The sequence below is a fragment of the Pteropus vampyrus genome, unplaced genomic scaffold, assembly GCF_000151845.1.
Source record: "Pteropus vampyrus isolate Shadow unplaced genomic scaffold, Pvam_2.0 Scaffold273, whole genome shotgun sequence".
NCBI lineage: Eukaryota > Metazoa > Chordata > Mammalia > Chiroptera > Pteropodidae > Pteropus > Pteropus vampyrus.
In genome coordinates, this window is record NW_011889054.1 from 2,289,091 (window position 1) to 2,301,518 (window position 12,428).

The window sequence follows — 12,428 nt, forward strand, 5'->3', positions numbered from 1 at the left end:
GGTCCGTCTTCGTAAAATGCAGAACTGGTAGCACTCAGCTGCTTAAACATTCATAATAAAAAACGTCTTACTGGGGTAAAGTACAACTTCTGTGCAAGTTGTGTGAAGCCCTTCTCTGGCATCTTCCTGCCTTATAGATTTCACTTCCCGCTAGTACGTAGTTCTGTAGAGTATGTCTATGCCATACTCAAATGACTTCACATGCTTGCCTTTGTTGTTCCTTCTGTGAATACCTCTTGCGCTTTAAAGAGTTTGGCATGTATGTCTTGCCATTCCTAAGAAGGCTCTCAAAATCTAGCCTGCCTTGTCTCTCCCAACTTTTCCCCTATGATATACTCCTCTAGCCACACATTCTTTCTCTTCCTTGACAGACAAGCTGCTTTCTGCTTCAGGGACCTTACCCAAGCTGTTTCCTCTGCCTGGATTTCTTTTCTCCCTGCTCTTCATCCACAAAACTCCTACAGATCCTTCAGGTCTCAGTTGTTGGGACAGTCTCCCTTGGGAGTCTTCTCCCAGCCCTGAGATTAGATATTGCCCTGATAAGTGATTACATAGCATCCTGTAATTTTCTTCAAGGGAATTATCCTCAAATTAGAGTCTCTTGAGTATTATGAATTCACTGAATGTCTTGTTCATTATTCTTATCTTAGTTTCTACTCTAGTGCCTGGTACATCATAGGTGCTTCATAAATAACTGAATGAATGAAAATGGGAAGACTTTCCTGATGGCAGGCTTTTGTCGGTTCTTTTTATAACCTTCCTTAGTATTTTATATTCAACATTTATATATGTCTGGGAGTTTTGTGAGGAGTGGGGCCATTAGCTCAGCTCACTTTTGCATCTCCAGGTGTCAGGAACGTTAATGTTGTTCATTGTAACAATTCTACTTCATTTTACATCTCTGCCCTTACTACCCCTTTACTATCCCTGTCAATAAGCAGAGGTATTTTAAAAATTCTAAGTTTTGTAGTTCTTGTATCTTTTTTATTACTGTTTTTATTAGAAGTACCACATCGTTGGCATGGCAGGTTTTGTCATTATAATCTCCTCTGAGAAATATACATCAAACTCTTATCATACACATTTTATGATTTGCTAAGGTCTGTTTCTAAGCAGGTTTTGTTGCATTTGTGAGCTTATGTTGTTTACCTTTTCAATACTTTTCCTAAACAAATACAAAAAAAATTTATGTTGAAAATAAGTAGCAAGCGAATTTAATGTATAGAATTTCATTTTATTGACTTCTTTCAACCATGCTTGCATTCCTTAAATCACAGTATTTTATTGAGATATAATTTACACGTCATAAAACTCACTTATTTTATGTGTACAATTCAGTGATTTTTAGTAAATTTACAGAGTTGTATAACCATAATCACAATGAGGGTTCTTTTTAAAGTATTGTTTAAAAATTATAAATCATAGTTTTTTAAAGAATGAATAATGGGACTTTTCCCCCACCTCTTCTAAATCCCAACTAGAAGAGGGATCCCCTCCCTCACCGTTGGTTTATTAATATATTCTTAGTGGCATTTTATTTGGTGATGCTGGTGGAAAGTTCAAACCAGGAGCTTATATCTGTGCAGTGTGAACAATAAGAGGCCACAGAATTGCTGTCTTGCAGATTTACTGAGTCTAGAGTGGCTGTCACCACTTGTGAGGTGGCAGAGGGGATAAGCAGGAAGTGGGAGAGGAAATGAGATGTAGAGTGGAGTGGGAGGAGAGAAACAGATGGGGAAGGAGAAGAAAAGGGGAAGAGAAGGCAGGTATAATGGGAAAGCCATTGTATGTCTAAGATGTGAAAAACTTGCTGTATTTTATGAACCAGAGTTTATAAAATTTGAAAATGGAAGAAAAAAAATACCTCCTTTGGGTCAGTTTCTGAGAATACTTTGGGCTGCTGCTTTTTCATGTTTGTTCTTTTCTTTTGCGTCTTCTTTGGGTTCTAATTTTCACACCTTACCTGGTGCGTGCTATTTTGTAGTCTGTGGTATAATGTTACTATGGCTGCCTGAGCAATGTGAGTGTTTTTGGTGCTTGCAAAGCACACAGGGGAGGAGGCATTTTTCGCCTTAGGGAGCTTCTTGTTCAAAAGATCCTTAAACAGCAGATGATTCACAGTTTTAGGCAGAAATAGGGAAGTCGAATCCAGAACTACAAGTAAAGTTCAGGTGTGGCATAACATGGTCATTGACATAAGAGAAAAGATAGGAGCTGAATCATGACTTTCATTGTCATTTTAGCTTTTAACAAGAGTTTCTGTAGTAACATCATATGTTAGTGTTATGGTTCAATGCTGTGTTTCTGTTTTTCTCAATAAATGCACTTGATTTTAGTGCCGAACCTGAAAGATATCCCCACTGCCTAAGGCATCTTTGCCCATCTTGGCAGTCGGAATCCAGTTCATGAAGCACGAGTTGATTGATCTTCATGGTAGAAAGGCCCTAACTAGATGTATTTTCTGCATCTGTGTAATGGAACTGTTCTTTGAATATTTAATATAAAGTAGATGGTATTTCAGTAATATGGAGATATTTCAGTAATATACAGAAACAGTACAGAGTACGAGTTTAAAAGCTTTTATTGACTGAGTGGATGCATGAATGGAATGAATGAGTTATATGGTGTACATGCGGTCCTTCAGCTATCAGTTTCTTGGAAGTTTTGAGCAGCCATTGTTGAATTTCAACAATTTCATTGTTGAAAGTAAAAGGTGGAATATTCCATGAAAATTTCTGTTCGTACACTCACTCTGGGTATTAAAATCCCAGAGTTGTCCTACATGTTGTCTTTTTCTCTGCTTTACAAGCACTGCCGTTTTTCACTACTCTGACAAGATTGCCTTAAATCTAAACTTGAGCTCTGTACTTGGCACATAGTAGGTACTCAATAAACATACATGGTCAGGCTGGCTTTAAGGGAAAACTACTATTACGGGCCATTTTATTGACTGTGTCTCTATTTCTTCTAGTGTTTTCATAAATCTTTAGGATTTTTACTTTATTCAGAGAAAAAGAAATGAATTATTTCACTTTGGCAAACATTAAAAAGTAAGAGTATAGACAGATATCTATAAAGATTTTGGGATTGCTTCTTAAGCCCTTGTTTTGAAACTTTAAAAAAATCTAGTATATTTAATGTTTAATAAAAGCTCCAAATGCAATAATCTATTATTTGACATTTTTCTTCCCATTAGTTTTAGGCACAAAATACACATTTTTATTATGAAGTCAGGGGTGAAAACACCACATGTAGATAACTTATTTAAATTAGTTTCCTTTCCTACATTACCTCCCTATTATCTCTATACATCTGGGAGGTGAAAATGGTGGTCACCTTAGTTAATCTAAGTAACTATTTGAGCATCTTGGAATGTAGTACCAGGTAGCTCGAGAATTTCATGTTTAACTGATGGCCTAGCTTTTTGTATGTATTATATGATATAGCTGAGTGCTTTTTTCACAGTACAGTTCTTTTGGCTCTTAATTCATTAAATTTAGTTGAAAGAAGTCCAAAAGAGACCAAATTTTCTACCAAATTTGTGTGTAAGATATTAGAGTGATCAAATGTATTTAGTTGAGAATGATGTTTACATTTTGGAGGGCACGTGTAAATGTCCAGGTGTGGGTGCTTCTATGCAAAGACTTCTGTACTATTAATTTTTCTAATAGTACAAAAATTACTATCAGTTCTTGCTCATTCTTTTTAGAACTGAATCATGGATGGAGGGATTTTCCTATACTGTCCATCCTAGTTTTTCTGTTGCATTTAAAAGAACTACCTAAAGTTCTCTAATTTTTTACTGCTAGCAAGGATAGTACATTTTTAAACAGTTTAAAATATGCAGCCCCCTTGACAGGAATTAAAATATGAACACTTTTCACATTCTCAGAAGAATCATAAACATTTAATTTCTATATGTCCTTCTAGTGTTTAACAAACATCAAGAGATTTTTTAAATTTCTAGGAAATGTTTTCAAAATTTTATATAGATGGCAGAGAAAAGGGAATGCCAAGAAAGCAGGTGGAATGAGTTGTGTTATTTTGTCAGTGGGAAGATGTTGAGTCAAAATGCACCACTGACATGAAAGTAAAATTTAAATTTCTACCAGTTGTAAGGGAGCAGCCTTCATGGGGATGCAGTTGGATGCCCAGATACTTCTCAGCAGTATAGACCCAAATATACCCTAAACATTTAGTCATCCATCACCCAGGGCTTTTCTTTGAAATAGGGAGACCCCTAAATCTTGTTTTGCATGTAATTGAAGTTAGAGGACATGTTAGGAAAAGCTATTATTGACTGACTAGAAAACAAATAATTGTATTTTGTTTCTGATCTTCATTTATAGCACCAGCAACAAGTGGTGCAGGCTGTGGAACGGGCCAAGCAGGTGACCATGGCAGAACTGAACGCCATCATTGGGGTACGTGGCCTTTCCATTTTAGCTCTGATCTTGGTGTTTGTCATCAGCTTTCTCATTCTCTCTTTTTAAATTTTATTCCGTCAAAAGGGCAAAAGACAGTAGAGCACCATAAAGTGAAATTAAGGCACTTTGCCTTTAATCTCATGAGATTTGATGGCTGCCTCAGAAACTTTGGATCCATTCTCACCAGTTCAAGTTGACATGCTCCTGAAAACTCTCCCCTATGGAGATTGGGTAGTTTTCATAATATTTTTTTCCTTTGCAATCAGCTTCTGTTGCTAACCTGGTTTTTTTGGGGGCGGGCGGGGGTGAGTAAGGGAGGGGAAGATAACAGATTGCCCTGATGTTAAAACAACCTGATTTCTTTTATCTTTCCTCAAATACAGAGTATCTTAACATTTTTAGTAAAATAAAATGTACTTTTTTTTTTACATCTCTGTTACTACTCTTCTCCTATGATGAGTGGTTCTTATGGACGAGTGTCCACATTTGTAGTAGAAATAACAGATGAACTATACCTTTTTGAAAAATTAGTGGCCCACTTAGAAAATTCTTCCCAGTGATAGTAGCGTTAATGTTGCGTAGAAATCCTGCTGGAATTCATCAGTTTGGACAATCACTCCAGCTCTCATTTATATTTTTGATCTCTCAGATTAAGGTAACAAGTAATAAAATAAGGTGCTAAAACTTAGAAATAAAAGTGAGAAATCTTAGCCGAAAAGAGCACATATTCACATCTCTATTTATGTAGCTGGTGCAAGCAGTTCCTTAGGTTATCTTAATGAAGACACTACATCTGTACTTGCCTCTTTCTACCCTCTCCCAAATACTTTCTTTTGTGTATACACAAAAGTCTCCTCTTTTTTTCCCTCAGTGTATCAAACACACTTTGAAATGCTAATTATTCCATTTACTTTCATTAAAATTCAAATTGCAAGTGAAGATGCGGATAAGGGTCGCCTGATAATCAATCTGAAGTGAAGATATTGCTTCAATTATGCCTTTGTCTTTTAACAAGGAAATCAGGACTCTGGTACAACTGCTGATGGTGGTGGAGCAATAGTCTGATTGTAGCTTGTTTCTTAATGGGTAATTTCGAGCTGGATTTTGTGTCCCTCTGACCACAAGAAAATACTGGTAGTAAATTAGAAGACATAATAAATGGAAAAGAGTAACCTTTATTTCTTCAGACGTGCCCCTTGGAAAGAAGAAGCTGAATCAGAACAAGCCATGTAGACTCGTTTGTCATACATTTTCTTCACTCTGGGGATGGGGAAGAGTTGAGAGGAGAATACGTTTCAAAATTAGTGTTTTTTTCCCCTAAGATTCCAGAAAATAGCAGTATATTAAAAAATTTTAAGCATTGAGAAAACTTTAATTTTAAAGTTAGTGTATATGTAAAATGCTGTATTCACCTTGGGATGTATTTGGTTATCACATCTCCCAAGGACACTCAGGATAGAACTTACATTTGTCAGGCACTACACTCTGCTGTTGAAGGAGAGAGAATGGGTGGAGTGAGGACTGATAAGAGAGCTTGCTGGGTCATTTCTGGCTTAGTGTTTATTGTTTGTTTGAAGTGCTAAAATACAAGTAGCCATCCTACCTATGTCTGGTTGGCAGTCTTTTCTAGGAAAACAGTGCTTTTTTGTTTCTTTTTTGATTCTTATTAGTTACTGTTTGTACAGTGGAGAGATTAATCTAAATAAAAAACACATTGTTTTGTGTTAGATGTTGCTTAAAAATATGAAAGAAGATATAAAAATCAACAAGTTCTCTTCATCACATCAAGAATATTTTATTACTGTTTTATATCTATTTCATTTTATATACTTTGTTTTGAATAGGATGGCAGATTGCCTTTTCTCAGGGAAAGGATGATTTATGAGACTAGCCAAGGAGCCGACATATTGTGTATATATGGATTTAATTATTAAAATAAAGCCAATTTAATTTTGTGACCTAAAACTTATTTGAAGAACTAACTCAGTAGAGCCGCATGCTCTTAAAGCAGCATGTGCTATATAGTGGGAGTTCCAAATCATTTGTATCTGCACAGAAAATGGAGTCAAGAGCACATAATCTGACTTGTGAAAAAAAAATTGCAGAATAGAAAAACAACAGTTTTAGGGAGCCACAAACCATGTGAGAAGGAAAGAGCTTGATTATAAACTAACTTGATACATTTCTGTTGATGCTCTTTGGTCTTTCGTCTGTTTCAGTCCTCCTAGTGCCTTCTTTCCAATAGTTTTCAGAGTTGTAACATTGTGGAATTTTAAAATGTACCTGTTTTGTGTGCCCTTGGGCATGACTGTGTTGAGAGGTGATGGTATTTCGACCTGCTACCAGAGGTGATGAAGGGTCAATTTTCGATTTTTGTTGCTTGAGTCTTAGAATGTAGTTGGCAGTGATTTTTGGTACCGAGGGAAGAAAATTTTTCTCCTGAGAGGCAGACCCATCTAAACCCCTGCTGACCTTCCTTTGTTTATCACTATGTATGAATCTTTTTTTTTTTGTATGTATGCACACCATCCAGACAAGTGCAGATGTTCCCAGATTTAATGAAATCTGATGAAGCACCTTTTTAACTCTGCAATATTATTCTACCTTCATTGGTAAATGAGCCAAACCAGTGATCCATGCCGTTTAAATGCAAAATGCTGAAGTGAGCCTGAAACCTGGAGAGGCGGCTTGTTCTCCTGACAATAAGCTAGTTGTGCTTAATGGAATGAAACACAGTTATAATGATTTCTTTCACAGGTCATGTTCAGTTTAAAACTGTTGATAGATTAAAATAAGTTAAATATCATTTATCTTTTATTTAAAAGGAAAAAAACAGGAAAATTCCTGTGTTGTTTTCTAGTTAATTGTGTGTGTGTGTGTGTGTGTGTGTGTGTGTGTGTGTGTATTTTAATTGGTTATATTTCACATTTCCTTGAAGCTTTCCTGGAGTTCCCCCAAATGGGCTGAGGGAATGTTATGTATCTAGTTTGATCTTGTCATGTGTCCTACTAGCCACTGTGTTTTTAAATTAGAATCTCTGCGAGATCACACTGTTGGAACAACACACAGATTGTAGTTTTAAATCAGTAATATGATCTAATTAGAAATGATGTTTTCATTTCCTGTATTATTAAATTGAGTCATCTGACTATCTTAAAATGCTTTTTAAATCCATTACACTATGTAATCAGCACATGCTGTGTGAATGTGGTTATGCTTAATAAAGGAGGCTGACTTGGAACCTCATAAAATTTCACCAAAGAAGCTATCATTAAGAAACAGAAGGTTTTTTTTTAGTGTGAACATTGGAGAAGAAAATGCCTTGTAAAAAATAGAAAATAGGGTTCCTTTGGATCCCCCACTTTTAAATCTAACTCTTTGAAGAAAAAAATGATAGAAATATACATTAAAAAAGAAAAGCACACCCCCTTAAAAAATTCTAAGAACAGGTATGCCATGGTGTTGTAGGAAAATGCAGTTTAGCACAAGAAATGCTGAACCTCAATTTTTAGCAGTGACATTTTAATGATAGGAAGTCTGCAAAATTATTTGCCATCAATTGTGAAGGCAATAACAAGCCTTGGTGGTTTTTCACACTCTCTGTGTTAAGTGCTTTCAGAATGACAGCGTAAACTGTGTTAGAGAACTCCAAGGAAGTAAAGCTGATTAAAATGTTCATGCTTGAATGGTGCTGATGGAATAGTTCATTTGGACTTTCTCTACCTCCTGCAGCTCAAGCTGAAATATTAAAATTCAGTGGATTTAAATCTCTCTCCTCTCAGCTCAGGAAAAAAACATTACATTTTAATAGGTTTTAAACCCATAATTCATTGGTTTGGAGCAGCACTATTAAATCTATTTAAATATTACTTGTATTACTAAAGAAATGATTTAAATGACTTTGCCTTTACTATCCTATGTGTTTGAGTTATTTTTAAAAAAAGAAAGAAAATGCCTTTGGGATTTTTTTTCTTTCTCTTAGCATTTTGTTTTATTGTCCTTGTCATTTTGGGATTTTTTTTCTTTCTCTTAGCATTTTGTTTTATTGTCCTTGTCATATGATTAGCCCTTAAATTTTATTTATACACACACACAGATACACACATGCACGCGCGCGTGCACACACACACACACACACACACACATTCCAGATTGGCATTTTGGCAGAGGGTTTTGCAGTATGACAGTTTTAAAATATGTCCCTTTTTTTCCAGTTTAGATTTCAAAACTGCCATTTTAAGTTTCAGAGGCATTTAGATGCACCATTATAGTAATTTCCCTTGTAGATTCTTTTAAAAATAATCAGCATTAGGTAAAAAAATGAAAAATAATAAATATGTAGGTATAGACAAAAATGAGTGTGTTTTCTCCTTCCTTACAACACAGCCCTCAGTAACACAAAACTTGAAATAAAATTAAAAATATAACTGCATTTTTTAACAAAAGCAAAATTATATTAAGTGTCTAAGAGCCTTATTTTTATCTCTTCTGTGTTTGCTAATAAAGGGCTTTCCAGAAATACTAATTTTGCAGTAGTTGTGCTATTATCCTTCTTTAGGCACAGATGCTGAAGCAGTGTTGTCCTTCCCGAGTCCACCTTATACCCCCTTCCCTCTAGCCATTGCCATTACAATGTGTCCCATGGCTTGACAGCACTGCTCAGCCACACTGAAGTGCTTACATTTCCCCGGTGCTTTTTGTGGGACCTTCATGGGACTCCACCCTTCACTTATGCATATGCAGCTCTGAAAGGTGAGGGAGTTACCACCCAGTGCGATAATCTTGGACCTGCAGGCAAATATTGGAATGCTCCCCTCCTGCCCCTTGAGTGGACAGTTTTGAGGAGCTTTTTACATTCCTACACAAAGAGTTCCTAGCAGGATGGAGCTTTAGCTGCCCATGGAATTTGGCTTACGATGTAGTGATGAAGAATCCATCTTGTTTCGAGTTTCTCCCCTTCCCTGATTCATTTTCCATAGGCCCCCACTCCTGTTCTGGGATCATTTCTCAAAATTCCCTGCAACCAAGCCACGTCCATCCACTTTCCTGGAGGAACTAAGACACTTGGGATTAGACTTCATCTGCCTCCAGCTCTATAAGGAGCCTTTCTGGTCTAGGTAGGCAGTTGTACTCACTTCCAGGGCTAGAATCATGACTTGTGTTCTGATGTGAGTTCTGTGCATAAAATATTTTTGATAACAGCTCAACTTTTACATTAGTTTTTAAAAAGTATTTTTCAATAAAAACTTACAGGTGAGCTTCCCATTCTTGTTCTTTTCTCAACTTATTACTATTGCTATTTTTTAAACATATATTATATGGAACAAATTTAATAATGTGCTATAAAGTAGTTTTGTGTTTTATCAGAAATGTTATTCCAGCTTTGCTACTCTTTACTGAACAGTGCCTTGTGCTTACAGACTTTATAAAATATGCTGCTCACTGGCTTCATGATTTATAAAGCTTGCTGGGATGGAGTTTGGGGGCAAAAGGCAGGTTTTATGCAGTTGTAGGGCTTTGTTCACCTGCTCTCACAAGGTATATGATAAAGCCGTGATTGCACATAAGCCAAAGCAGTTTTACATTGTGAGTGTGCACCTTCCTTTGTATCGCATGTTGGTATGCCTGCTCCTCACCTTTTTTTAAAACTACTTCATTTTTACTGTGGATCAGGGGACTACATTACTGAACAATATAGTCTTAATCTAATCTTTATCCTATAATTCGAGGAGGCTCTACGAGGTGGTAATTTCCCTTCTCTCATAACAAAGACTCTCATATATCTAAATCAGTTTTTAGCTCTGCCTCCACCTTCAGAACTCTAAAAAAACCTAAAGAACAGGATTTCTAATTTTTCCTTCCATTCTGCATTCCATTAGTTTCTATTACAGAGTTTTTCTAGAAGAAATTTCTAGAAGCTAGTCAGGTTTTATTTTGTTATTTTTATTGTCGCTGACATGAAGTGCTACTATTTTTCTTTCTGTTGAGAGAAGGAGCCCTTTTCTCCCTCCTTCCCCTTAATAAATACATTTTTATAGATCAGGGTAGAGTTAAGCACACAGAGTTAACAAGAGTTGCAGAATATGCCTAAACATTTTAGATACATCTGACACAGTTTAAGGCATGTGGGCATTGGGCTTTCAGGAAGAAGAAAGTAGTTTCCCATATCTGTACATCTATAATTCATTCACACCAGGCCTGTGTAGGAGTCCAGGGGTCCCGATGGAAATGTTACACAGAAAAGCAGGCTATATTTAAGGCAGCTTTGCAAGCTTGTACCTTGTTATCCCTTTTTATTGGTTAGTAGGTTTTATCCCCCCATTTTGCTTCCCCTTTTCTAATTTTCTTATGTCTTCCCATAGTGTTTCTATAAGCAGCATCACCAGCTGCCATTTATTTAGTCAGACCTTTTCCCTTATAGACTCAGCCTACCTTGTGTCTCTCAAAGTTAGAAGCAAGGGAGGAGGCAGGCTCACCCCCAAACAGGCAGCTAAAAGGCTAATGACTCGGGCTAAGTTTTAAGGACTGTTGAGAATCCTTTCACCTAGAAATATTTGTGGTCTTACATGTTCTAAGGACCTTTGCAAAAAAGATTAGAACTTTTTAGGAACAGTAAGAGTGATTTAATGATTATATCTATTCATGCATTTATTCAGCAAATATTCGAGCTCCTTCACCAAATCCTATTAAAAGGGCACACTTTATTTTCATTTTAAATGATATTTTTAAATGTTTTCTGAAATGTATTCTGAAATGATCTTCAGATTAAATCATTTTATTAAGGTTTTAGTAGTTGTAAGCTTTCTGGTTTTATATTTTACTACACGTAATCAACTTTTAATTAACACATTTTAATTTCAATAAAACTTTAGTTTCCAAGGATAACAGAGTAAAGAGAAAACAAATAATGGAAAACAATGAAAACGAGGCTGCATACATCACAAATTTGTATTTTTTCATACTTTCAGATATTTAGAATTAGGAATCTAGCAATGCACATTCATTATTTATATATTCTCTATCCTTTTTTCGTCAGATTTATCAAGGTATAATCTACATAAAGTAAAATTATCCCTTGTAGCATATAGCTCTTTGAGTCTTGACAACTAAATATAGTCATGTACTACCACCACTTTCAAGATCTAGAATATTTCTCTTCCTGCCCCACCCTACCACTTCGAATTCCCTTATTTCTTTATAGTCACTTCTTTTCCTTATACTAGTCCTTGTCCAGCTGCCCATATGTTTTCTCTTCCGAAATGATCCTTTTTGAGAATGTCCATGAATTCCATATAAATAGAATTATACACTAGCATTTTGCATTTTCATTCCTCATTTAGCACAATGCATGGTTTGGTTGCCTCTATCAGTAGTTGGTTCCTTTGTATAGCTGAGTAATATATTCCATTGTATGGATATAAGGATTTGTTTAGCCATTCATCTCTTGAAAGACCGTTTCAAATTATCTCGTTTTTAGTGATTGTGAATAAAGCTGCAATAAATATTCACATACAGGTTTTTTTAAGGGACTATAAATTTTCATTTATTTTGGGTCATTACCTAGAAATGAGATTGTCTATGTTAAGTCTATATGTTTAACTTTCTAAGTAACTGACATACTGTTTTCCAAAGTGACCATATTGTTTTGCAGTCTCACTAATATGTATGAGAGAACCTTTGTTCCACATCCTCATCATCACTTGGACTTGTTGGGTTTTTAGCTATTTCTGATAGATGGATAGTGGTGCTCATGTTTTTATGCATTTCCATAACAGCTAAGGATGCTGAGTGTCTTTTTTTGTGTGTTTATTTGCCATCCCTGTATCTTCTTTAATAAGTATCTTTCTCATTTTTTTTCCAGTTATTTTTTAAAGTTTTGATAGTTTTTTAAAATATTTTGGATATAACTCATTTATGTATCTTGCAAATATTTTCTTTCAATTGTAGTTGTCTTTTAATTTTTTAATGATATCTTTTCAAGAGCAGAAGTTTTTAACATTG

The 12,428-nt window shown here is 35.6% G+C and overlaps 1 protein-coding gene across 9 annotated transcripts in view; it reads left to right on the forward strand.

Moving 5' to 3' along the window:
* The window catches only part of TLE4 (transducin like enhancer of split 4), a 139,818-nt gene that overhangs the window by 44,146 nt on the left and 83,244 nt on the right, over positions 1-12,428 (forward strand). For 7 of the 9 annotated variants that reach the window (XM_011375498.2, XM_011375499.2, XM_023520624.1 and 4 more), the window contains one exon: positions 4,350-4,424. The exons of the other annotated variants lie outside the window; for them this stretch is intronic. In XM_011375498.2, the coding sequence (XP_011373800.1) occupies positions 4,350-4,424 (75 nt within the window). The remainder of the gene's footprint in view (positions 1-4,349; positions 4,425-12,428) is intronic. 9 annotated transcript variants of the gene reach the window in all.